At 39.9% G+C, this 27360-nt stretch overlaps 2 protein-coding genes across 5 annotated transcripts in view; one reads left to right on the forward strand and one right to left on the reverse strand.

The window, feature by feature from the left end:
• The first annotated feature begins 572 nt into the window (after positions 1–572).
• On the forward strand, positions 573–5148 carry YARS2 (tyrosyl-tRNA synthetase 2). Its single transcript, XM_066183845.1, has 5 exons — positions 573–1405; positions 2299–2466; positions 3562–3717; positions 4046–4216; positions 4476–5148. Exons 1-5 carry the CDS (start codon positions 603–605, stop codon positions 4633–4635), a joined length of 1458 nt encoding a protein of 485 aa, XP_066039942.1. The 5' UTR covers positions 573–602; the 3' UTR covers positions 4636–5148.
• A 2776-nt stretch (positions 5149–7924) lies between these two features.
• Positions 7925–27360, reverse strand: part of DNM1L (dynamin 1 like) — a 36349-nt gene continuing 16913 nt past the window's right edge. Inside the window, exons 3-20 of one of the 4 annotated variants that reach the window (XM_066183846.1) lie at positions 26876–26914; positions 25692–25738; positions 24546–24617; positions 23979–24065; positions 23212–23374; positions 21790–21910; positions 21041–21172; positions 20554–20760; positions 20232–20352; positions 19176–19331; positions 18979–19068; positions 18164–18256; positions 16335–16391; positions 15065–15142; positions 12706–12873; positions 11958–12067; positions 10671–10830; positions 7925–10240 (exon numbers count right to left, since the gene is read on the reverse strand). In XM_066183846.1, the coding sequence (XP_066039943.1) occupies positions 10184–10240; positions 10671–10830; positions 11958–12067; positions 12706–12873; positions 15065–15142; positions 16335–16391; positions 18164–18256; positions 18979–19068; positions 19176–19331; positions 20232–20352; positions 20554–20760; positions 21041–21172; positions 21790–21910; positions 23212–23374; positions 23979–24065; positions 24546–24617; positions 25692–25738; positions 26876–26914 (1958 nt within the window). In that variant the 3' untranslated portion in view covers positions 7925–10183. The remainder of the gene's footprint in view (positions 10241–10670; positions 10831–11957; positions 12068–12705; positions 12874–15064; positions 15143–16334; positions 16392–18163; positions 18257–18978; positions 19069–19175; positions 19332–20231; positions 20353–20553; positions 20761–21040; positions 21173–21789; positions 21911–23211; positions 23375–23978; positions 24066–24545; positions 24618–25691; positions 25739–26875; positions 26915–27360) is intronic. The other 3 variants (XM_066183847.1, XM_066183848.1, XM_066183849.1) reach the window with 3 other exon arrangements.

The following is a 27360-nucleotide window of genomic DNA, read 5'->3' on the forward strand; positions in this document are numbered from 1 at the left end:
GTGACTGAGGCACGTGGTACCCGCTCTGCCAGGCGCCTTACTACCAGCTGAAGGGCTGATTTCCAACGCCTGCAGCACCTGAAATCCCGGTATTTCGGGTTGGGGGGAAAAAAACAAACAGCGGAGGAGCAGCCAACACACGCCGGTTTTTTCGCATCTTTAATGTCGCTGAGAAGAACCACCAGCCAGCGCAAAGCATGACCACAGTATTGCGGGTCCAGGCTGTTGCCGCTACCCACGCATCCCGGGCGGCCGGCCCCGCCCCGCCCATGCCAGGCCGGCCCCGCCCATGCCAGGCCGGCCCCGCCCATGCCAGGCCGGCCCCGCCCATGCCAGGCCGGCCCCGCCCATGCCAGGCCGGCCCCGCCCATGCCAGGCCGGCCCCGCCCATGCCAGGCCGGCCCCGCCCATGCCAGGCCGGCCCCGCCCATGCCAGGCCGGCCCCGCCCATGCCAGGCCGGCCCCGCCCATGCCAGGCCGGCCCCGCCCATGCCAGGCCGGCCCCGCCCATGCCAGGCCGGCCCCGCCCATGCCAGGCCGACCCCGGTTCCGGGGCGGTCCCAGCGCCGCAGCCCCGCCCGCCCCGGCGTTCCCCGCGCGCGATGGCGGCGCCCGCGCTGTGCCGGCGCTGCGGGCGGGCGGCGGGGCTGTGGGGCCTGCCCCGGGCCCCGCTCCCGCCGCCGCCTCCCCGCCGCCGGGCCCACGAGCCGGCGCGGCGGGCGCGGGGCGCGGCGGGGCTGCTGGCGGCGCAGTGCGAGCGCGGGCTGTTCCAGGAGGTGTTCCCGGCGGAGAGCGCGGAGGAGCGGCTGCCGGCGCTGCTGGAGCCGGGCCGGCCGCCGCTGGCCGCCTACTGCGGCTTCGACCCCACGGCGGACTCGCTGCACGTGGGGCACCTGCTGCCCGTCATGGCGCTGCTGCACTTCCAGCGCGCGGGGCACGACGTCATCGCCGTGGTGGGCGGGGCCACGGCGCGGCTCGGGGACCCCAGCGGGCGGGAGCGCGCGCGGGAGCCGCTGCCGGCGGGCCGGGTGCGCGCTCACGCGCAGGCGCTGCGCGCGGGGCTGGAGCGGCTGTTCGGGAACCACCGGGAGCTGTTCTGGGAGCCGGGAGCCGGGCGGCTCGGCCGCGCCGCGCTGCTGGACAACGCCCGCTGGCTCGGCCGGGAGCCGCTGCTCCGCTTCCTCGGCGGCGCGGGCGGGCGCCTCCGCATGGGCACGCTGCTGAGCCGGCAGAGCTGCCAGGCGCGGCTGCGCAGCGCCGAGGGCATGAGCCTGGCCGAATTCCTGTACCCTGCCCTGCAGGCCTACGACTTCCTGCACCTCCACCAGCACCACGGCTGCCGCATCCAGCTGGGCGGCCACGACCAGATGGGAAACATCATGTCCGGATACGAGCTCGTCACCAAGTACGGCGGGAGCGCGGGGCGGGAGGTGATGCGCAGGGTCGGTGTCAGCGGTAGCGTCGCCAGCGGGACCGGGGATGTCACTGTCACCCTGTACTGGGCACTGACTGGTGAGGCCGCACCTCGAGTGCTGTGTCCGGTCCTGGGCCCTCAATTCAGAAGGATATTGAGGTGCTGGAGCAAGTCCGGAGAAGGGCAGCGATGGAAGGGACTGCCCAGGAGGGAGTGGTGTCACTGTCCCTGGTGCTGTGTAAGGAAAGGCTGCACATGGCCCTTAGTGCCGTGCTCTGGATGACATGGTGATGTTCGGTCACAGGTGGGACTCGATGATCTCAGAGGTCTTGTCCAACCTCACCAGTGCTGTGATTCTGTGACAGAATGCTGTGCCATTGGTGCTGACAGTCTAAAGCACCAGGAGCAGAAGTCAGCGCTCAAGAGGTCTGGCCGCACACAGATCTCTGTGATTTGAGAGGAGCAATTAATTGGCCTGACCATAAGCTTGGTACATATGTACATTTTGACCAGGTTTACGTGAATTTTTAAGAAAAATAATAGGTATTAGTGAATCCAAGAACCAAAGTCAAACACCCTGAAGCATGAGACAAAATCGAGACAAGTCTGCCAGCACACGCGTCCTGGTGTAATCACACCAAAGTACAGGCAGTTGTGGTATATCATATATATAAATACTTAAAGTACATAGGTCTCTTTGATACATACAAAACTTAAAAACTTAGGGTGCTGTTTTTTTCCCTGAAGCCCTCTTCACAGAACAGCGTTCTGGCATCTTTTTGCCCATCACCCCCAACTTAGAATCAAGGATAGAATCTTGCTTGTATTATAGTCAGCTTTACCACAGTGTATTTTTTTAACGTGCAGTGACTCTTCTTTCTCAGGATGACAGGAACAGATGTATTTGGAATTACTGTACCTCTTATTACCAGTACTACTGGTGATAAACTGGGAAAGACTGCTGGAAATGCAGTGTGGCTGAACAGGGACAAGACTTCTCCATTTGAGCTGTATCAGTTTTTTGTCAGACAGCAAGATAACGTTGTTGAAAAGTAAGTGTTTCTCCATCCTGCTTTTTGTAATTGTTTATAAAACCTGATCCTAACTGTTCACTGTAACTGCTTTATTTAATTATGTGCAACACGAGCTCCATGTAGAGGTGTTATTATAACTGTTCATATGAAATAAACAGGCATGAGTGGTTCCTAAGTAGACAGGATAGTGGAACTTCCATATGCTGAAACCCATCAGAAAATCAGAAGGTGGATGACAAAGCAGTGAAGCATACTGCATTTTGTTCTGCCTATGGGTTGACTCTCTTACACAGCATATTAGTTTTAGTACTGTAGCATCACAGTTTTTTTCAGTACTCTACATTACTACATTGATTTCAATAAGTTGGTCTATGTTCTTTTCTAAATCTGTTCTATCTACCAATAGCAGTGTTAAATCTGACCTACTTCCTTTTCATATTGGGACCTGCCTTATAACTTACCTCTCTCAAAGGTTTACCCCCTGATAATTCAAATCCATGTTCTGATCCCCAGCACCTTTCAGACTGGAAAAAAGGGTATGTGGGTACCTAAAACTAAAATACTTCAGCCATTCAGACTTTTTACCAGTAAAGGTACCTTTAATGCATCGCGTGAGACTGAAATCTCGTTAAAGTGGACTTTGTTGTAAAGACTAGGCTTAGGGATGCATCTTTAAATTCTTGATTATCCTAAATAACCTTCCTGCTGAGATACTTGCCAATACAGGTATGCATCTGTCCCATGATGGCCACAGACTGGCAGTGGGATTTTGCATTAGCATATTGTAGATCTCCTATGATAAATACAAAACCTTGTTGGTTGACACACAATTCCAATAAATCCTGTAAAAGTTTTCTTAAAACTAAATTGTTGATTGGAGTACAAGCTTCATAAAAGCAACTGACACTATCTTATGCCTGAAGACTTGACCCTGGACAGAATATTAAGGAAAATGTGAGTTTTAAAGATGTGATGGAAAGGACAGAGCATCTTAGTATGTATTTCCTAAATTAACTAAGAATCATTTTAGTGCAGTTACTTAGGTTTGAATGACAAAGGCAAGAAATCAGTAATGATGGTTATGCAGACAAAATATTTTTTCCCTGCTTATAGATACCTGAAACTATTCACCTTCCTTCCTCTTGAGGAGATTGCCCACATCATGGAAATGCATGCTAAAGAACCTGAGAAATGGGGCCCTCAGAAACGACTGGCTGCGGAAGTAACTAAGCTTGTCCATGGAAGAGAGGGGCTGGAATCTGCTAAGAGGTAAAGTTTGATTCATCGAGCAGTTTTGTTTCAGATTTATTCTATGGTAATTCTTCATAGATTTTCAGGGACTATTTTAATATATTCAGTTGTTGCTTAGATGTTAAAAGAGAAAAATGTAATAACCTTGTAGACTTAAAAATACACTGAAGATTTTAAACTTTGCAGGGCAGTAGGGTACAATAAAAAAAATGAGGGTGTATTTAAAGTATTTCTGTTCGTTTGTAGACTCCCAAAAGAAACTGGGGAGGGGAATCTGATGAGTCAAGTAGCACTTTGTGTGAAGAGAAGACTAGTTCTGTATTTTGAATGCCCTTTGTTCTCACAGGTGCACTAAGGCCCTTTATTACAGTAGTGTGGAGGCACTGGAAGAAATGTCTGACCAAGAGTTACAGGAACTTTTCAGACAAGCTACTTCTGCTGAATTGATGCTTGAACCTGGCATGACCGTTCTTGACTTGTGCCGCAAAGCAAATGCCATTCCAGATGGACCTAGTGGGTAAGTTCTCACCTGTGCTCGTGGGTAATACTCAAAACAGTATTTACCCTTCTCAGAAAGAACTGTAGTAGTAGAGGCTAAGGTTAATTTCAGTCAGCGTTGACCTGGACTGAAAGTGAAGTGCAGGAGAATTAAAATGTATTCAATTATGCATCCACCAAAAAAAAAAAAAAGTTAAAAAAACCTAAGTGAACTTTGAATTCTTAACAATAAATAGCTTTCTCTTGCAATTAACAGTTGTTTTTGTTTTGTTTTTAAGGTACCGGAAAATTACAGATGGAGGAGTTTCAATAAATGGGAACCGTGTAACTAATCCTGAGACTGTTCTTATTCTTGGACAGCATATTCTGAAGAATGGAGTATCATTACTTAGGGTTGGAAAGAAAAATTATTACATTATAAAATGGCTGCAGTTGTGACAACAGAGTATCTCCCTAAAATGACAGGTCTCTAACTCTGCTGCTTCAAGATATACTTGAAGATGTTTCTGCACTGTGCATTACTACACAGCTCACAGACTGCCCAGTATCAGTTTTCTTTTTAAAAGAGACTGAGTTCAACAGAATTCAAATAAAGGAGCTGAGTGGTACCACTGAAGAGATTGAGGATACTCTGCCTTATTCAAAGCACCATTCATAAGGATCTGCACAAGAAGAAGATGAAAAGATTCATTTCAAAGTCCAGCAATGAAGATGTGCTTCTCCTCCTTTAACACCCTTCTGTGTTGCAGGAGAGCAGTTGCCAGTTATTCCACAGGATAATCCACAGGAAAATGAACCAAAGCAAACTCAAACCCACTCTTTAAAGCCAGTGTGTGCTCATGTAGCCAAGAAACCTTGCTGGGGGCAAAGACAGCCATGGTCATGTTTCTCTGAACAGGTTTGCTTTGAAAGAAGCTGCAGAAAATTCATAATAAAGGACTAAAAGATTAAGCACTAGTGTAAGCTGGTTCTTGGTTATGTATGGGGACATTGCACCAAAGTTTTCCAGCCTTCATGTGGGAATACACAGCAAATTCACTTTTGCAATCTGAAAGTACAGAGCTTTCAAAGCTTAAATCAACCTAATGGATCCCTTTTAAGCTTTCTGTGTGCATTGTATGACTTACAAGGAAATGGCAGTTGTTCCACTTCTTTGGTCCTGTGAATGACATGGATGCATCCATGCTATCCAGCATTCCTTGTAGAAGGAATATCCTGCTACTAGTCCTGTAGGCTCTGCAGTCAGCTGGAAGATAGCACATTATACCAGAAGATATGAAGCCATGTAATTTTAGCTGCCCAAGAGTTGTGGGTGAATGGCACCACAGGGTCTCTGAACCAGAAAACACGTGAGGGAAGCTCAAGTGCTTTGCAGTGTTTTTTTCAAGGATCAGGCCTCACTCTTACTTTCCATGGCCTAACTTCCTGTTCCATTAAATGTTCAATGCAAATTTGCAGTAACAGCAGCCAGAAGGGGGGAAGCCTTAATCTTGGCTTCTGGAATGTGGTATATATATTCTGTAGTTGGGTGGGGAGTTTGTTATTGTTTTGGATATCTTTTTAATGTTGCTTTTTACTTGATAAACTTGATGCTGATTTCATTTGCACCATGACTGAAGATTTCAATAGTCTTGCTTGTTATAGATGACAGTTTCTTCTGGCAATGAAACTGAAATATGGTACTTTTGAAGCTCAGCATGTTTGTAGTTTCAGTTTCCGGATGCTAATTACCTGTCTCATAATGAGATACCTCTAGCCTCATCTCTATTACATAACAATGAAAAGTAGAATCATTTTTACCTCAAAGCACATGGAAGAAAAGGGGGAAGGAAGGGAAAAGGGAAAGTTCATCCACATAACACAGCCACCTTGTTCCTTAAATGACAGAAGCATTAGAGCAAATCAGAAACATGCACCTGGGACCAAAATACTCCAGTACACACCCATGTTCACCTCCAGAGAAATACAACAGAGCCCATTTGAGTTTTAGGTTACATGAAAAACTTCTAAGAATAAGCAGTGTTTCACGTCTGATCTTTTTCCTGCCTGTTTTCTGTCATCCCCAAATGGTGCAGATACACATACATATCCATTTCTAATAAATTAGTAAATTTATATTTTTAGAAATATGAAACAAAGGAATAAAGTTCTTTGCGTGCAAGGTTTCTAACAAGATTCATAAACCCCAAGAAATTTAGTCCATGCTTGCCTTTGACCAAGTCCTAGCAATCTTCCCTGACTGTTCCCAGAGAAACAAAGAGCTGATAGAACCACTACTTGCCATGACCATACAGGGCCATCACAACTAAGCACTTGAACACTTAGGCCAAGGATCAAGGATGACTGGAAAAGGCACCTGTTCTTTCTTAGCCTGGTCTTATTTCTTATATACAGGTACATTCAGATAATCAGAGATTGTTCAAACTTGTTTGAATGTGAACAAGGAGTAATGAATATTAAAGTATATTCAACACAGCTACAAATGCATGGTTTAAAAGTGCAAAAAGAAAAATAATTATTTGGGCAAGATATTTTAAAAAACCTAAACCCAACAAACTAAAAAAGCTCCACCAAAAATATTTGTACAGCACAACCTGGAAGACTTGAATTTAACGTTACTGTGGCAGCTAGTAGTCAAGAGGTAAAGGGTGAAAGGGTGTGCAGCAGGTAAAAAACTATGGGAGCATGAAAGCACCTTCACTAGTTTAAACAGTGTCATTGAGCACACTGAACACAAAACCATATCCAGGTGCTACTAAACTTTGAGGAACCAATTCTCCAGCGCTCACCTCAAAGCACAGTTTAATTAGCAACAAAAAGTGGATGAAGTAAGATCCTCAGTAACGAGAGAAAACACCAGCTACCCATTGCTTTCACAGTTCAAGGAGAAAAAAGCAGAAAAACAAATTACTCAGGATAATTCCATTCAAGTCCCAAAAGGGGCACAACACAGTGGCAAGTTGTTTCTTTCCCCGCTGTGGTCCATAAAGCAGGGTCCTGAGTTTGCCATACCCAATCTGGCATCTGTCATTCATGCACAAAGCAATGAATAAAGGTAGGTTTTACACCAGGTCTGCTCTGTTTGCTTCAGAGTAAGGTCTGAAGCACACAAACACGACCACCCCCTCTACCTGTCTGTTTCACGAAGTAAAATTTGGACCTGACTACTAAATACAAACTGTTCACATCAGCATACTGTGTTTTAGTTACAGCAGGACTACAACAGTTCAGGTAACCATGTCAGATATTTACTACTCTGAACTTGGCTACAGGGAGTACTCCCCTCCATGATTCTCTTCCCACTGGAGAGCAAGTTAGCTAAAACTTGTGCATTGATGACAAAAATTATTTCAAGTTTAAATTAAATAAGGTGATCTAGAAGACAGTTGTAAACCACCAGTCTAATCTGGGAATTTTTCTGTTGCTGCCCTCATTAGGCTTTTTTCCACAGCTTCCCCATAATTTCTTTTAATGCTGGTAGTAATAGCAACATTTGAAGTATTTTAGCCCAGTTCCCGCACACAGCTTGTTTCCAACCATCAGTAGGCATGAACAGCCTGTCTACATTATGAGTTATGGAACTATCCAAGAATGCAGAACTAAGTGAGAACAAGTGAAATCATAAACAAGGCTGGACACATATAGGTACTTTATAGTATAAACTTACAAGTGCGTGTAAATCCTGCCACCAGAACTACAAGTCAGTCCAAAACTATTTCTGGCATACTTAATTTTGTGTATTATCTGTTTATTAAATAACAGGATTGTTACAGCATGGACCTTCAAAGTCTTGCATTAAGGGTTACAAATCAAGTCCATTTCTTGGCACTCAAACATTACCAAATTGAAACTTTTTGTGAAACAAAAAACGTTGTAACATTTCAGAAACCAAATTAACACTGGAAATTTCATATGACATTACAGAGCCAGGTATCACTTGCAAGAATTTCTTCAATAAATGAAATTCATTGTGGCATTTCAAAACTTTACAAATCAGAGTATTTCTTCACAAAGAGACTGTTGACTGACCTTTGGGAGTTAAAGCTTAGGTAGCAGATCACTTATGGACGGCACTACCTTGTTGAAAACTTCTTGGATGTTGAAAGCAAAAGGGAGAGAGGTATCAGGTGAATTCCAAACAGAAATGTAATGAAAACAAAGCTTTTGACAAAACTTAAAAGCTTTTGCTGATCAGCAAATTGATTTAAAAAGTGGTTTGCACTTCAGTCATATTTCTTAAATCTGAGAAGTACCATCCCTGGATACAATGCAAGATAGAAGTACCTCAGTTGTATTCATTACATGTAATGCATACACCCTGACTTTTTAGGTTGTTTAAAAATACACAATATATATTTCTGTGTCCTGCATGAACCTCAGATCATGCATGAAGTATCCAAAAGTTGCATCTGTCAGACTTAACTTGTTGCGCTCATACTGATGCCAAACTGAAGATTACCATGAGAAAAATACATTTTTAAACAGAGCTTCTTGTAAACTGAATTTTTAGATTTTCAACCTTTAGCCAAGATTGAAATCTTTTCAAATCCTTACCAAAGGAATTCCATTTTTGCTAACTGATTTCAGGGGGAAGGAACTGCATATGGTAACAAAAACCTCACTATCTTGGCCCAATACCATAAAATCAAGCCATGGAGGTTAACAGCAGTGTCCTGTTTTCCATGCAAGTTGTGTTAAAGAAAAAGTATCAGCAACACTATAGTAAACATTTTCACTTTATACAAAAAGAGTGAATCTGCTTGAGAAGTACATGCAAGTATGCTGGCTGGAGTTTAAATAAATTTTTATTCATAAAAATTAAAATGTTTACTTTTTCAAGGCTAGTGTGATCAATAGTTATCTGTATGAATTATAATCAGAAGAAAAAAAGAAACCTCAACTTAATTTCCAACCTAAAATTTTATAATTTTACGATTGTCCTCAAAAAAAAAAAAAAAAAAAAAGCTACTTACAGCACAATAAAATTTCCTCAAAAGCAACTGTAATCTCTGATATAAATATTCCAATTTCACAGACTTTCTTCCATACTGTCATACATTCCAAAATTTGCAGAAGTTGTGGGCATCCCCTTCTCCCTGGCCAACTTCATCTGTTTTTAAAAGAAACGCTTACTATCCCGTTACAGTTTTGAAATCCGTTTTATTTTTCAGTTCTGCCAGAGCAAATTTACTAACAGATGGTCCAGGGGCTTGGTCCCAGGGGGGAGGAAGGGGAAGGTGTCCTCGTGCCTGATTATAAACCCCAACATTCATAGACAAGCTCCAGTGCACGTTAATAACTCTGCAGCCACTTTTTAGTAGGCTGTTCTTGTTCGCAAGCTCCAGGCTAATTCTTCCTACATGATACTCCATGAAATCAAGTGTGAAGTTTTGTCTGCCATTGAAACATTTGGGGACAAAGAGGAAAAAAAAAAAAAAGGGAACACACATACATAGTAATACGCTCGACATCTCTACTGTGCTATAAAATGGAGACCTCCATCTGTCACAGTGCATGCAATATATTCATGAAAGAAAATACTCGGTGCTCTCTTTTCTTCACAGTATTGAAACTTCTACTGGAAAAGCAGCTTAAAACTATGCCACAAGACTACACCGGCCATCTGAACCACAGGCAACCTGTTCAGCAAGTCAGGCACTGGAACTTGAACGTTTTTCCCCAAGTTCAAATGAGACTGTCACTGAGACAGAAGACTTGGTCTGCTTTAATTTGCACCAGAAACCTGGTAAGGAAACATTTAGAGCCATTTATTATATGGATTAAATACGACTTCTTTTGCAAAATACAGCATATTTTTCTGTTTGCAAATCAAACCAACTGTCTTTACATGAGCAGATTTACACAGTTGCAGTACACAGATAAGAAGAGTTCATAAATAAAAATTCTACTCCGTATACCATGCCTAGCAATTGTCAAGCCAATGTAACCTCCAATGCATATAAATAGTGTGTGGCTGATACAGTCTTCACCAAAGATGTGTCTCACGGATCTCTGCAATGATCTGGCTGGCTCGCTGCAGGGCCTGCACACAGCAACACAAAAAGCCAGAGTTAGTTATGCTGCAGAGATTTCTCAGGGACATAACACCAGCAGTCTGGGAAGTGCAAAGTTAAAAATCAAATCAAAGCTAATCAGTCTTAGTACTAAACGAGTCGCAACCCATTAAATTCTCAAGAAGGGCAGACTTCTTCACCATACACAGTTTTAATGCTGTGAAGCTTAAAAATAAAAGAGGAATTGCACCTGCTTTCTATCTAGCATGCTAAACTGCAGATTTAAAAGCTCATATGCAATCCTTTCTGGTCATGTATTGGTTTTAATTCCTCTATCAGAGAAAAGCAACACACTGGCATACTCTTAAAAAGCAGTGAAGAGAAAAGGAAGACAAGTCTTCAAAAAGCCTCCCACTGATATGGTTAACTGCTCCCATGACCTCCTGATCTCCTCATTACCTTTAGCATGTCAGCTGCCTCTTTCCTGCGCTGTGCCATGTCCTCAGACTCCGTGAGAAGGTCATCCAACAGCAGCGATTTGTACAGCTGGCCCACCAGCTCACTCTGCAGAGTGTCCTTCACGTGGTTCACCAGAAAATGCATCACTGCCTTTGGCACACTGCAAGCACATAAACATTGTTTCTTTAAAAGCATTGTTCAAAACCAGGTCTGTTCCAGATTGAAGAATGCACAATGAGGGCAAGCAGCTACACACCGCCTTGGCTCAGACTACCAGGCATCTATCACTACCATAAATAAAAACTCTCAAGTAAAAGCAGCATCATGTACAATATTAGAATAGAACTAATTCATATAAAATTAATTTCTTCCAAATAGAAAAGCTGCATTGTAAAAAAACAAGAATAGTATAGAACACAGAATAACTAACTTTGCTCTTTAGAAAACAACCTATGTCTACTGTGCTAGGGATGACACACATTAAAGTATGTCAACCCTAAAACCAAATTTTATGTGTAAATGGAACGGGAAAGAGGCAAAGAAATAATTCACATCTCTGATAATACATAGTACGGACAGTAAAGTTAAGGCTCCCCTACCATGAAATACTAAAAAGTATACTGAAGGTATTAATTTACTGGATAGACTAAAACACCTATGAGTCTCACTAACCTGCTCTAAAATCTAGTTTCCTGTACTTCCCCCCCCCAGACTTCCAATATACATAGAAGTATAAATATATATGAAGTTAGATCTTTCCACAAAGACATAAGCAAAAAAAATTATAGAATTCCTCATTAAAGAAAAGGTATGACTTTTTTTAGCAAAAACTTTAAAGGCATTTTCCACGGCAGAAAGGACTTTTTTAATGCTGTTTCCATTCTTATAGCTAAGTGCTAGAAAACTGAGCCACACATACTAGTTCCTATTTGACCTTCCCATTTGAAATAACAGGATGGCAAAGCTAAGTTCTGTTGTGGTACACAGCACCTAGTTTATTCTTATTTGCTGGAAGTCTTCAATCTGAATTGAAACATCCTCCAGAAAAGCAGGCATGTCCTAAATAACTGAATTTTTTACTTAATATTATACAGAACTTGAAACCATTAGAAAAAAAAAGTGTTTCTTCAAACTGCTTCATTTTGTGAAGGGTTAAATTTTACTGCTGCTGTCCCTTCTAAAAAATAAAACATGAGAACATGATAAAAATAACATGATCATATATATGATTCTTAAAATATCACAATATCTGCATGGCTTAAATATTTCAAGGAAGTTTGGGTTTACCTGTCCTGAATGTTCTTCCTGACAATAAGGAAGTAAGATTTAATAAGTCGTTCAATCACTTCACAATCTCGTTGCTCACGGGCAGAAAGTTTGCGTGCAACAGGTACAGGCTGTGTGAAAAAATAAAAGTTTAGCCCAGTTTACCAATTCTGCTCATTTGCATTTGTAAATAAAACTCAAACCTGTAACTACTGCTCTTTCAGCCTGAGTTTGATAGATTCCACCTGCCTTGCAACAAACCTCTAATTCTTCAGAAATAAAATTAGAGACATATCAAAATCCACATGCGTGAAACAAAGGTCAGAGGGCACCACTACATTTTTTCTAAAGCTCTCCAAATACTTCAAATATCCCCATCTTTTTTTTTAACTTAAGTGGGTTTTGTCTTTAATGATTCTTCTCCTCTATTAGCAATATTCAAATTCAGCACAAGAAGAGCAGGAATTTGAGCTGAGCTGAGATCTGTTTCTGTACCAACAGCTATCTAGACAAGGAGTTCCCTTGCACAGGAATTTGTGAAAGGAAGCCAGTTATCCAAATCATAGTGTAAAACTAGAGCAGGCAGGGAACTTGCAGGGAGATTGGAATCAGGCAAGGAGCAAAGCAGAAGAGAGCTCCCTGTTGCTATAGTGAGAATTATTTACAAAGATATCACATATTAGCAGCAAGGTTACAAGATCTAGAATTCAGATGTTTTCTTTCCTAAGCCTGAACTACAAAGAAAAGGAATTAGTCTTCCAAGACTCACCACATCTAATAGGTTTACAGCATGTCCTTTTTGAGGACTAGCAGGTAGGGGTGCAGCTGGCTTGGATTTGTCATCTGCTGATACCTCTTCTGCTTTGGAGGGTTTCAGCATTCCTCTCCAGCTGCCTGTTCCAGGCTCCTGAGACACATCCGCTCCTACAGCAGCAGTCTGCACAAACAGCATATTGAAAAAACACGGCAGAATTAGAACTTGGACACTGCAGAGAAGTATCTGATCAAATCACTAAAGGGAAAACTCACTAAAAAATAAGATTTTCATAGATATATTTCCTTTGTTTTGTTCTTCACATTCCCCACATTTATTCTCCCTTTGCTGGTTACAGCTCACAAAAGGTACCAGTAAAATGAAAGCTTTTAAAACTCATACTCTCCCTAATAAAGGGTATGAAAATGTCTCACATGGAGAAGATCCAAGGCATTTTAAGGGTCTACAAATCACTTCTGAAATATTGGATGGTCTTTCTAAGTCATTTGGCTTTGACCACACATTCTATACTATCGAGATCATTCTGAAAGTATATTTTGAAGATGACCACAGCTCTTGCAATACTCAAATTTAAATTCTTCAAGTTTTATTTAAATACAAACTGAAGTTTCTTACAGTAATAGCTAAAAAATATTTCTGTTTCAAGGTACCACAGCTATGATCGTATTTGTGCTGTCAAAATTTGCAGAAGGCTTTTTTTGTAACAAATCAAAACAAAAGTCTTCATCTTATGGGAGTGAATATCAGAGATTCTGGGGAGTTCCAGACAAAGAATGGCCCATGAATCTTCTGAGAAGAAAATGTAACACCCAACTCTTAAACACTAGGAATCACTGGAAGAAAGAAATACTAGTGGATGGTATCCACCATATGTTAATAAGTATTTAAAAAAACAGTTTATTTTGATGTAGAATGGGGCAATTTTAATTTTGTACCTTTCCATAAGCTTAATATCTCTTCTATTTATTCTGTTTTTAAATCTGCTCCTGTTCGAAAAACAACCTAGGCTTTGTACTACTATTTATGTCTTGCTTCAGATATAAGAGGAAAAAAGCAAAATTTATCTATTGTGTTTACAATGAAACACCACAGACTGATCTTAAATCTAAAAAAAAAGGTGAGAAAAAAAGCATACCAAACAGAATATCAGCAGAAGTATACAGGAGGAAACCCAGCTAACCTGTGCACATCAAAGGTTTTATTTAAATTGCACAATTGCTCAGAGGCATTGTAGAACACACAAGGAATTCAAATCAAACTCTGTTAATAAGAGACAATTATTGTTAAGGAAAGATCCACTGCATGATTTCGGATTGCAGGACAGCTGCTCAAAATGACAAAAACACCACTCTCCTCCTGTGTTACAGTGGAGCCTGCTCTACCTCCAAAGCACTTTCAGAAACAAAGCAACACAGGAGAGTGTTGAATGTATCACCTCACAGAGGACAGTTTTTATGGGAAATGCAAACCAAATCTGGCAGCTTCCTGCAACTTCCTAGGTCACAACACTATCTTCACAGTGGGTCTTGGTTACTTTTTAATTTTTGCAGCATATCAAAACCTCTAAAACATTGATGAAAATAATAGTTAAAATTCTACTATTGACTAGATTTTGATTTTAACCACTTTGGTCAGGACAGAAAAGGAAGCTTTGCATTAAAATCTAAATGTGCAATAAAGCAGACAGCCTGAGGTCCCTTGGTACTCTGAATACACAAACCTGTGACTGCCCATCTTTTCTGACTCCAAGCAAGAGTAATTAGCAGAAAAGCCTTCTGAGGAATACTGAGCTGTTATTGTAACACATGAGACAGCACACCTAACATGTAAAAAAACACTGCAGAACACATTTCACAAATGTAAGTAAACCAGGGATTCAACAATTATGTGAAACAACACACAAAGGAGGTTCAGTTTGAACAAAGCCTGTAAAGATTCCCTGCAGGAAGCAGGAAACTCACATTTTAGCATATCTTCTGTCCTCCTTCTTTAACTGTCAACACATTAAAAACATGCAGTTTAACAGCCATGCTGAAGAGTTTTGATTACAATACTGTTGCACCCAACAATCTATGGACAGTTTAAGGCAAATTTGGTGCATATTTGCACCACAATATATTGCAAACAAGAGTTCAAAGAGAAAGCAGTGACTTGGCCACCTCATGGCATGTCTTGACATGCCACTGCACATAGAACCAGGAGTGCCAAGTAATCCACACTGGGGAGGACATCCAGACTGGGTAGGACACACTGCTGGTGACAGAACTGCTAGAGACAAACTGCTTTCCTTACACCTGGGGTGCACCACAACAGAAACATGCATGCAGTGCTTAGAGGAAAAATCAAGACAGACCTTGCCATCAGCCTCAGCAGAAGCAGCAGTAACAGTCTCCTGGGAAGCAGGTGCCAATGCACCTGGAGCTTTAGTAGACTAAGGAAGGTAAAAAATGTAGGGAGGGGAAAAAAAAAATTCAACTGAAGACCACCAAATTTACCTAGCAAATTTCATACACTTTTACCTACTAGCATCTTTCAAAATCCAGAAAAGAAATATTTTGAATTTACAAGAAAAACAGTAACAGAAGCAGAAAAAAAAAAGAAAAAAGGAAGAAAGAAAAGAAGAGGAAAAAAAGAAAAACAAAAAGCATCTCCAAGATAGTTATTTTGGATTAACTGATCTTTAATTTCATTTAAGCTCCTACGCTGATGATTTAACTATGAAATCAATAAAATGAAGGATCAAAGAGCATTGAAAGCAATCTCCAGATAGCTACCTTAAATTCCCAGTTGATCCATCAGCTGTCTTAGACTGATTAAAGGCAGCAGTATTCGATCTATTCTGGGACTTTGTCTCACTTTTTAAGGTAATGAACTTAGGGAACAAATTTCTATCAGCTGTAGAAACTCCTGTTACAACTTCATCTATAGTCTCTATCTTTGAATTCTTAATAATTCACATAGTATTAAATAAGTGTCTAAAATTCCAGCTTAGTGTCAGACTGTTTTTTTCTACAGCCAGACAATATTTTCCATGACACTTGGTTGGTTCTTCCACCCCTGTCACTAATCCCAAAACCTGGTAAAATTAAGCAAACTCCAGAGACAGAATACATGACTGGATTATGATGAACAACCAAAAATGTCACCTCCAACAGAGGTCTTGCTCCAAAAGAAAGAAAGACCGCAACAAACTGCAATTCTAAGAGTGACTTAACAAAAACCAACCATAAGTCACTATGTTGGCACTGGATATTTTAAATCATTTGTTTGTCTTTTGAAATCAGTGTTTCTCAGCTACAAATCTAAGCATGAAAGTTCTGAGTCCATCTTCAACATCTGCAGGCATTTTACACCTTACCTGAGATGACATTCAAGTAATAAGTGTAATATTACAATTATAGACAAGTCTTCAAAAATACCAGATTTAAAACCTCCCAAAAACTGCATCTTTTTAAGAAAATGACATTTCACTTCTATCTTATGAAACTGAAAGGAAAAAACTCAATGCCCAGAAGCTCCCAAGACTGTTACTAGGGCAGCATATCAAAATCTCCAATACTTAGATTGCATCTAGGAGAATGCATTAAGCTTTATGTAAAAAATAAAATCAAACATTTACTTACCTTGTCTCGTTGCACAGAAGAAGGCAATTCTCGGGCTAACCTGTTCCTCCTTTGCTCCTTTAAAAACAATCCAGCAAGAGCTCAGTTATGTATCAACACATAGGCAGGATTCACATTTTACAGATGATTTCCATTTTAGAGACAAACATGAGTAATTTCTTCTCATCCAATGCCATGCTAATACTGTGGTCTATTAAACCATCAATTATTTGGATACTTTATTACCTGGTCAAAACCAAATTCTCAAAATAAGAAGTTTTGCAAAGTTTTTTTGCACCACACTCCCTAATCAAAACCTGAGCCTTTAAAAAACAACATCAAAGCTCCACAATTTGGCTCAGCACAGATACCCTACAGCCCTCATTACAGCCCAAGCTGTAAATCCTCCAAGTAACCCAAAGGATTTGAGTCTGTGGCCAGCACACGATTAGCCCAAAATGAAGGAGAAGGCAGCATTCGCTTCGTAGCAAAATAGAATTCAAAGCAATCAGGAGAAAGAAATATCTGATTTTGCTCAAAATTAACAATTGGTTGTCTAGTGAATAAGTCTTGAGTTTACATGGTTTGGGTCTTCAAAATTTTCAATAGCCTGTTTAGGAAAACATTAGGAAAGAACTAGTTTAAGTAATACATGATGATATAATTTTGTATGTTCAGCTTCACTAAGTCTTAATTTCTATACTCACAGCTGTTTCCATACACTTTGTTTTTGAACTAGATTAGAGAGCAGCCTACTAAGGCAAATTCAAATGCATACCTACTCAGTACAGACTATGTTATGTGATGAAGTAAAGGGTTAAAACTAGAGCAGAAATTGTAATGCAAGCATTTATAAAAGGAACACCACAAGAGCACGTAGTGACAGGACAAGGGGGGAATAGCTTCAAACTGAGAGAGAGTAGATTTAAATTACATATTCCATAGGAAGAAATTCTTTACTGTGAAGGTGGTGAGGCACTGGAACAGGTTGCCCAGAGAAGCTGTGGATGCCCCATCCCTGGAAGTATTCTAAGCCAGGTTGGATGGGGCTCTGGGCAACCCGGTCTAGAGGAATGTGTCCCTGCACATGGCAGGGGGGTTGGAATGAGATGACCTCCCAAGGCAAGCCATTCTGTGATTTTGTGATAAATGAAAACAATGTGTTGAATAAACACAAGGGTATTAATAAGCTCTTAGCCAGAGAGATGAAGTACTGCAACAACATCAGATTGATTCTCCCAATCCAGCAGATTGGTTGTTAAACTGCTTCCACAGGATGATGGCAGTAACTAGTATTATCAATCAGATTTGGGCTTGTAAAACACAAGATTACTGATGGGAGACTATGCCTCAGGGAGCCTGAAGTGTGGAAATACAGAGATTCAAGAACAATACCAAAAACAAGCAGAAATTAGAACCTGGACAGAGGAAACAATACTTGCATTATCCTTTCATGAATGTGAGAAGCAGTATTGATACATTGTGTCAGAAACAAAATGCAGTTACTTCAATATGAAACACCATTTCACAACTACATATTTAAATTTCTCCTTAAAAAATTCATTTCATAGGCAGTACTCGATTAGGCACCCATCTTATTTTCCAGACTGAAAAACAGGCAGAATCCTTTCAGTGAAGTACCAACCAGTGATCTTGAATGTAATATGCAATAGAAATTAATAAATCCACAGATCACTAGAGTATACACCATATTCATAATTCATCACATTTCTAATGCCTCAAAAGGTAGAAATCTGCTTCAGTGAAAGAAACTGAAGTCTTTGCTATTTTATCAATTTCACTTTCACTTTAAGAGACAAGAAACATTTTAAGAGAACATACTTTCTTACCTCTATGTTGTTATTCATTAACCCACAGGCATCAGCGAAGTCTGGATGTTTGGTGTTGATATAAGCTAACTCAATGGCCACCAGATTATGGACCTGCAATGCAAGATATCCCCAGATCAAAAATTCAGGGAGTAAACCTAATGCCAGTGCAGAGCAATGACCTACAATGCTGGCAAGCACAGCTTAACTGCCCATAGCAAAAGACCACTCAGCCACAAAGCACCAGCAACATGTGAACTAGGGGCAGATGGCTCACTATGAGGGATAGCACGTATACAAAAGGACTTTTGCTTTTCACATCTAATGCAGAGTCAAATACTGAAACACTCTTTACTCCCCAACAGGCAGTACAAATCAGACTTGAATATTAAAACTCATTTATATAAAGGTACAAGTAGAACTTTTAGTTTTCACTGGCGGAAGAGCATTACAATCCTCTGAAACATACAGAATAAGGATTACAATTTCATTTTCATCCCTGCATCCCAAACTCTACAGTAAATTCACAGCTTCTGTTACCAGGGAGGGAAACAACCTAAATAAGGAAGACTAGAAGATGTTAAATTGAAGTTTTAGTAAAATTCTTCTTGGGAAACTGAAACATAGGGGACAATATGCTTAACCCTAACCCCACCTCTTTGTTTTTTATGCACCTATAATATAGAATACGATTCAAAATGTGTACATTACTATCAATTCAACAAATAAGGTAAGATTCCTTTAATAACTTGGACTCCTGATGCTGCAAACAGAAGCATCAAGACTCCAGAAAACATGCACTTCTATCAGTAAAATTACAGTAGATGGAAACTTACCATTTCATTTGTGACAGGAAGTCTCCTACGCAAAAGACAGGTTACTACTTCAACTATGGCATCGTGCAGTTTAGGAAACCTCAGTAATTCCTAAAAACAAACCAAAATTTCACTGGTGAGACTTCCATAAGTTTTTAAGCAAATAATCACACACACCCCAGTAATTACAAACCCAATTCTAAAGCATGCATTTTTACCTGTGTACTGTAATTACTACAATGCTGGATAATCCTCTGCATTTCCTCATGAACCAGCTCCACACAGCGCAAGCTTGGTTCTTCCAAACGTTTGATTTGCCTTTTTACCAGCAACTCAAAGGAAACTTCAGGAACAAACAAGGCAGGACGGGGACCCTGGTTAAAAAGAAGGGAAAAAGCTGCTGAACTGTGTATATAACAAGATGCATTTCCAAGACGTAGTATCTGATGAGGCCCAGAATAAATCAGGTCATAGTGATGACACCTGACACTCAGAACCGGTCTCAGGAGTAAAATATATTACAAGAATATTTAAAAATTAAAGTTCTAAGTTGCTATCTCTAAGACTAAATGTATCAAACAATGATTAACCAGCACCCTTACAGAATCTTGGAGATTTCTACCTACGGATGTCACTTTAGGCTTACAAATCTGAACAATGCTTTCTCACGTTTGTGGATCCATACATAGATGAAATCTATTCCAATAGCAAAGACATTTTCTTTCTAATTTCAGAAAGAAAAAACTGCCATTATTTTTTGGACAGTCTTGGGCATGTAATACCATACCATGAAGATAGGTGGGTTTCGGTGTTTAGAGTAATTTCATTTATGATCATACAGAACAATGCTTAGCTACACATATAACAGTTTTTATCTGAAATATGATATCTTTCCTATTACTAAATCCTGTTTTTACATTTTACATTTACATGAGGATAGGAACACACACATAGATCATGGCTATGGAATACCTCACGCTCCAGGACCATGCAGAAACCTGCCTGTCTGTCCACATACAGTACAAAAGCAGACTGACATGTCTGACATCCAAAGTCAAGCTTGAAGGAGTGAACATTTTACTTTATACTGCAAAATTTAAAAACGGCCTCAACCCTGTTAATTCTCAGCAGCACCAATTCCCATACTAGCAAGAAACCAAATCTGTCAGGAGAACACTGAACCATTTCTAAGTTGTGCCCCTCATACAGAATTAAACCTTAGCTTCCTATCTAACATACAGCCACTACACTCAGAAACACAGAAGAACACTCACAGTGGCATTTCTAATGGCAGTCAGAATGTCAATTGTGTTAAGGCCACCCAGAGGGTCAACAGATTCTAAAGTTCTTCCAAAAGTCTCATGAAAAATATAACAGATTCTGGCTCCACCACATCTGAAAGAAGAAAACAACAACTAAAGTAGCAAATAAGTAGAAGAAAGCTCTCATTGAAAACACTTTTTTACAGTTGCTTGGATACAAACATTTTTGAGGATGTTATGGTCCAGTGTAGTAACACTGCCAGAGAGAGCCAGTGAAAGCCACTGGGTCAACCTAACCACTCAGTCAATATTCCAGGAAAGCATTTGTACTTACAGCTCCGAAGTCTCTATGTATTTTGCTGTTCCTTCAATAGTGTTACAATATTCTGTGGCAAATTTGGTGATCAGCTGCAATAAAGTAGCACTTTTGTCTTCAACAGGTTCCCCATAGCTGTTCAGTAAAGACTGGTACTGGGCAGCTAAAACATTAATTCTGGTTTTCAGTTCTGGCAAGCAATCCCTGATATGATGCATCAGCAATCTAAAAATAGAAAAGAGTCCTTCATTAGAAGGGAGGAAAAGTTTCAGCTTTATCATCTCCATCAAAACAGAGAAGTGACACAAAATAACCACCAAAGGAAAACATTTACTTGGGAAAATTACAGTAAAACCAGAAACTGAGAGAACCAGAGTTTGCAACCAGAGTTTTTTTAAATGCATTACTGTACAGCACCAAAAGAGACACTCGGGGTAAAAAAAAAAAAAAAAAAAAAAAGTCTGCACATATGTCTAACACATTGGTTTATATCTTCAAGTGATACCTGTTCAGTGTCCTAGCAAGATACTTGGTTCCATTTCGATTGGCAAGGGAAGGATATTTCTTTTGAAGAAACCCATACTCATCACGAATGGAATCAGCCACACTCTTCTTATTGTTAATATCCAGCTGACTCCTAAAGGTAAAAGGCAGAGTTACACACCAGTTAATGGAAGCAAAGTAAAAGTAAAGTAATTTACATTTCTGCTTTTCTGGACAGGACATTTAACAACTGGGTTTTGCTTTACACACGTAACTCACCTTCCTTAGACCATAAAGGTTTTTATTGTTTCTCCATGCAGCATAATCAACAAATCGGTGTTGGTAGCAACTGTACACAGTCTAAGCAATGCTTTTATCAAAACTACATGAGATTTGACCTAAGTAATGTAAAAAAACCACAGCAAATGGTACCACAGCCATATGCAGTTAGGATTAATATATACAGGATCTGTGCTGGATCAGAGCTAACGTGAACAGCTGACCAGAAGCACCCCTCAAGCTGAAGGGCAACAGCAGAAGTGATGACACTACAGTTCTTTTAGAAGTGTCTCTACTCCTCTCTGCATTAGCAATTGGTTGAGTGGAAGAACAAAGGCTTTTGAGAAGTGAGCAACAAACTTCTCACTTGCTTATTCAGAAGTTTATTTCAACATTGTCACCTTATTCTTAAAACTATATTCATGGCTAAAAAAGCAGCATTACTTCACATTAACACAGTTTGAAAAATAGCACCAATGTGCCCACACAGACCTATTCACTACTCCAATGATGCCAAGTTTGACTGGAATCACTCTTCCCATGAGCACATCCATAGCATCAGTGCCAGCATCCATGAGATCCAGCTTTGTGATAACAGCAAGGGTTCTTCGACCTACCAAAAGGAAAACACTCACAGGGATGTTCTGATTTGATCAGAGTAACTAAAACTCATAATTCAGCAAAGTGGAGAATTAGTCACATAAATTCATTAAATAGGTAAATACTGCCCATCTAAACCAGCAGGCTTACACACACAGGAATTGTCTAGGACCTTAATATTTCCTGAGCTCTTGGTCTGGAAAAAAAGTGCCAAGAACTTTTTCTTTAAAATATAACACACTTTTTGCATCTAAAAAAATAAACCAGCATCTCAGTAAAATCAGTAAGTTCTTGAGCCTTGAAACTTTCATGTGAGCATAGCTACTTTGGTACTGTAGGTTCTCACTATACAGCATTACTCCTGCAGAAGCGGCAAGATGATCTGCCACTAGACCTTTACGTTTTAGAATTTTGGGAAGTGATCCAAAAGACACTGTTGGTCATTTTTACAGCAGTAAAATAAAAGGGGTCTGATATCTTGAATCAGGACAGTTTAACTGAGCAGACTCTGCCAGAAGAGGTTTTCCCTCAAGGTTATGTGGCAGACAAGCCAAAGCAAACTTGGAGTTTGAAAACAATCAAGAAGAAAGAGTTTTTTATGGAAAACAATTTTGAGGGCAACAACACTAAATTTTAACCTAATTTCTCTATGCTTATTTTTCAAGTGTATTAATCCATGTTCTTCCAAATCATACAATGCCATTTGCTAGTCAATGGTACTGACAGCACTTTGCAAAAGCAAGAAGCAGGCAGCCCAGTAGCTTCAGATCTGTTTCCAAGTCCTTAGGTAAATACAAAACGATAATCTTCCTACTCCGTTAAATCAGTCAGTTCTCCCACATAAATACAAGGCACCAAAATTCATCTTATCCTTACCAAAGGTCACTAAACTATCAGCTATACAGTCGATTACTAGCCTCAGGATGGCATGTTTTCTCAGCCAAAGGAAACAATGTTGGACAATAAAGCATGAAATTGCCCTAATAGACTATTCTGAACTACTAAAACTCTGAAAAACATTCTTAACACCATTTTGCTGCAGTGGAAACAGAAGTGGCTCCATGACTATTAGAATAGTTACTTGGCCTGCTGGCAAGCCAAAAATCTAACAGTTATTGATTCATCCCAGCATTCTCTTGAGTAGTAGAGACTGCAGCAAGAAGTCTTTAAGCAAATACAAGACTTTTATGTTCTAGGAAATGTGGTGACATTTACTTTTCTTACTATATATTGCCCAAACAACTTCAATTTTATTTTAGGATTGAGTTTTAAAAAGCAGCTGAATGACAGCATGCAGTTAGCCTTGGTGCTCACCATCTGGATCCACCTCCCGAGCTATTTTCAGCGCTTCCGAAGTGGCCATGTCTGTGTTCGCAGCCGTGACTGCCAGGATAATGGAATTGGGGTTGCTGATGAACTGAAGGATGAGCTCTCTTATTTGAAGTTCAATGTCTTTAGGCTGATCACCAACAGGCACCTAGAGAAAAAAACAATATGGAACTGGTCAAAATTGTGTCTTTATGCCTGCATGAGGCTTGGTGTCCAAGAACCACGTGCACAACTGGCAGAGCGCGGTGTGTATAAGTGCACAGGCAGGCAGAGAAGTCATCTTGTCTTCTTCATGTCTCAGAAAATTATTCCATATTCATGAACAGGCAGGATCTGAATATTTCTCTTAGGATATCCTCACTTTAGACAGCCTCTTACACAAAATACACATAGCAACTCCAGGAGAAGCAATGTGGAAGAGATTTTCCACATTGCCACAAACTCATCTATCTGCAGGTACAGATCTGAGACCAGGAGTGCTAACTCTCCTATGGGAAGGAACACACAGCCCACACACCTACCATCATTTATATGTAGACAGAGGACAAACATAAGCAAATCTATCTCTGGCATCAGCAAAGTGCATCAGAAACACAAATCTCACCCCAGAAGACAGTGATATGCCGAATTTACATAACACTACTTAACCCCTGGAAAGCAGTTTATCTAACAATGCAGAACAACGGCAAAGAGCAAACAGGCACACCTTGTTCAAAAACACTGAGTCAGAAGAGGAGCACTCTGCATCTTACCTTTGTCATTCCAGGTAAGTCCACAAGAGTCAGATTTACAACATTAGCTGAAAAAATCTTAAGATGAATCGGTTCAGGACTGATTCCCTAGAAATACATTAATAAGAAGTAATAATTACTATCCTGATTTAAATTCATCATATAAAAATCCAAAGGCTGTAGTTTCATGCTACAAAGACTTTCTTTCACCACATACCTTAAAACACACAGCAAAGAAAAAAAGCCAAACATCTGTCAACCAATTCTTTTGTCTTTGGCAGTCTTTTGTCTTTTATAATTACACATAAAGCTAGGTATGTAGAAAAATGAAAGCAAGTTTAATTGAAAGTTTATTTTTTTCTACTTTTATTACAAAATCTTGAAGTAAGGCAACAATTCTTTGTCTTCTAGCTCAAGTAATTTATCTCATGAACACAGTAAAAAATCTCGAGATAGCAAGCAGCATTCACATGTTCTTCATTAGAACAGTTAAGTGCTTTTCACTCCTAGCTGCCAAAATTCTTTAAGCAAGGTTTAAGCAGCAAGAAAATCAACAGCAAGACAACAGATGGACAGTACAGGATTTACCTTATTGTTTCCTGAAATCCTCTCTGTTTCATTTTCTATTTCCTGACGAATTTCATCAAAATCCGTATAGATCTGAAGGAAGAAAAAAAAGTTTAAAAATCAAAGACAGCATTTACTTACTTAACTGCAAAAAATGTTCTCTTCTCCAAGGGATGGTGAAAAACTCTTTAAGTATACAGAATACTAAAAAAATATATAAGAATTACTAGTAGCCCTTAAACTGATGCTAACAGGACTCATCAGTGCTAAAAATTATAAAAATTGGTAATCTGTTGACTAATGCTGTGACATGGCAGTTATTAGCACTTATAACCAATGTCAGACACAAGTTAACTTGTGTCCACTTACAGAGAATTCCAAACACTTCATTCCATTTTGAGTCTAGTTGTAATCCTTTGAAGCTAATAAGCAACATGTAGCTTAAATAACTTCTCTTCTCGAAGAGGACAAAGGGCAGCTTAATTTTCAATTTTTTCCACTCTTGTAAAAACGGTTCTCCTGCCACCAACACAAAAAAGAATTGCTCAGAGCTACCCTTCCACTGATTCCCTCCATACTCCTCTCTAGCTTTCCCTAAATTTCGAGCACTGCCTAGAAGGTGAGGAAATCAGTTTAAAGTAATAAACACTTGTATAATTTATCTGCCAACAAAAATATGACTGTCTTCAAGCAAGAATAAAGCTTTGACTCTCTTCCTGAAGTGCCAGGTCATCTCAGTTTCTGCTCCTCGACCCTGATGCACATGAGGCTGTTCCTTCTTTTTCACAGCTTTCTAATAAACCTCTGAAGTAGCCAATTCCTCAGTGGACTGAAATGGCTTGTGCTTACACCTATCCTTAGTTTTGTGACATCCATTCTAATTTTGGCAATGCACAAAATGGAATAATAAACAAAATAACCCAAAAAGGACTATGAGAACTCAGCAAAATCAATGACCCACACAACAGATATTTCATGTTTTCAAAATATTTTTACTCATAAGAAGCAAAACACAAAACCCTCAATATACTGCCAATATAGCAGCAGGTATAATAATGCCAATAAACATCTTCTTTTCAGGAAAGTCAAGGGAAGAGATAACAAAATTCAGTATATATATGTTAACATATTTATGACACTGCTGCTTCATCAAGAGAGTAAACATACCTTATTTTTGGTGTGAAGAAATTTACCCCATTCTGCAGCATCTACCTCTGAAAACAAAAATGGATACATGAGAAAGAAGTAGACCTTTCACTAACATTCTTTCAAGGCCTGTTCATTGAAACTACAAGATTTTTTTTTCAAGCAGCAAAAGAAAAATGAGTTAGCTTTCTACAGTTAGATGTGAAATAGCTTTATGATTCTGTCTACTGAAACACTGCACATCACTACTATGTCTTATTTGTCTCACACAAGGTTCACCTTCCTACCTATGCCTGAGCCAATCACCTATCCTCCAAATATTTCAGAAATTGTCTTGGTCACTAGATATCAGCTTGTAACAGAAAACAAAAGAATTATTAGCAATAGCTTAAAAACCTGGGGGAAAGAAAGTCTAGCTTTCAGCATTTTTGCTTTTACCATGCAAGTGAGATCAAATAACAGCTGAAAGAAAAAGTTAGAAAAACCTGTAGGACTAAAAGCAAGCAAACAGAAAACACGTAAGAATTCTGCATAACGAAGAAGCCTTAGGAGAACATGTCTCTTCCCAAATCTGTCAAGGACCAAACATCTTCACTCTTGTCAGTCACCACTGAGGTCCAGAATTACTTGGGGACTATGCTAGAGCAGTCCCACAAACAGCAAAGGAGGTTATGTCCAATTCCTGCTTTGTAGCACAGACAGCAGTTTGAGTCACACTGCAAGATATTCACACTTTCACTATAAGGTTTCCAAGTATTAGTGGCAAGTTCTATTTCCAATTTTTGGTTGCAGTCATTTCCTCTGTGCTCCCTGACACAGCAACCTGCTTTACAAGAACTGTCTACAAGAAACCTTTTGGCAAACACATGGTGTATCTACAACCAAGTAATCATTCAAAACATTTTCTTCACTTAAACTGAAATTTAAGGAAGTTGATCAACTTTTTTTTTTTAAGGATTTGGGAATTAAAAGTGCTATGAAGCAGCAACAGCACAGAAGAAAAGCAAAAATCACCTCATTCTAATGCAACAAGGTCAGAAAACTGAAAATCAATCAGACCACAAGACAGCAAAATAATCACCACAGTAGCTGAAGTGTAAAAGGAAAAGTGTAATCAACAATCATGTGGCATGAAATGTATGTGATTAGTGTATATAAGCATGCACTTCAGGTGTAGGCAGAAAAAGCAAGTGGATAAAGGCAACCTTTAGCAAGGTGTCTTGGATTTTTCCATGTAGCAGGGTCTGCAGTTAAAGAGAAACAGCATTGAATGGTGTTTAACATTTTTAATCATATTTAATACAGCATTTTATTCACTTTCAGTACTAAATTCCATTACAAAGAACACAAATGCATGCAGACAGATGTGCATGCTATTCTAGTATTGATGAGAGTATGTAACATATTAGCAATATGCACAGAAAGACCTTAAAACCTTAATTAAAACCATAAGACCTCAATTAAACACATATAAATGATGCGTATTAATTAGATATTCTATACAACAAAGTTTACTTGATAATGACTATTATTGCCATTAACCTGATTCCAACAGCTCAAAGTCTTTTCTTATCTGAGCACAGGAAACAGCACCACTGGGCTCCACAAAGCTCAACTTATTTGGCAAAATATGTTTCTCATAATTTACTCATTTCAAGAACCAGAAAGAGTAAAGAAACATTTATAATGT

The sequence above is a fragment of the Chamaea fasciata genome, unplaced genomic scaffold, assembly GCF_029207755.1.
Source record: "Chamaea fasciata isolate MVZ Bird 193981 ecotype frontalis unplaced genomic scaffold, bChaFas1.0.hap1 SCAF_5, whole genome shotgun sequence".
Lineage (NCBI taxonomy): Eukaryota > Metazoa > Chordata > Aves > Passeriformes > Sylviidae > Chamaea > Chamaea fasciata.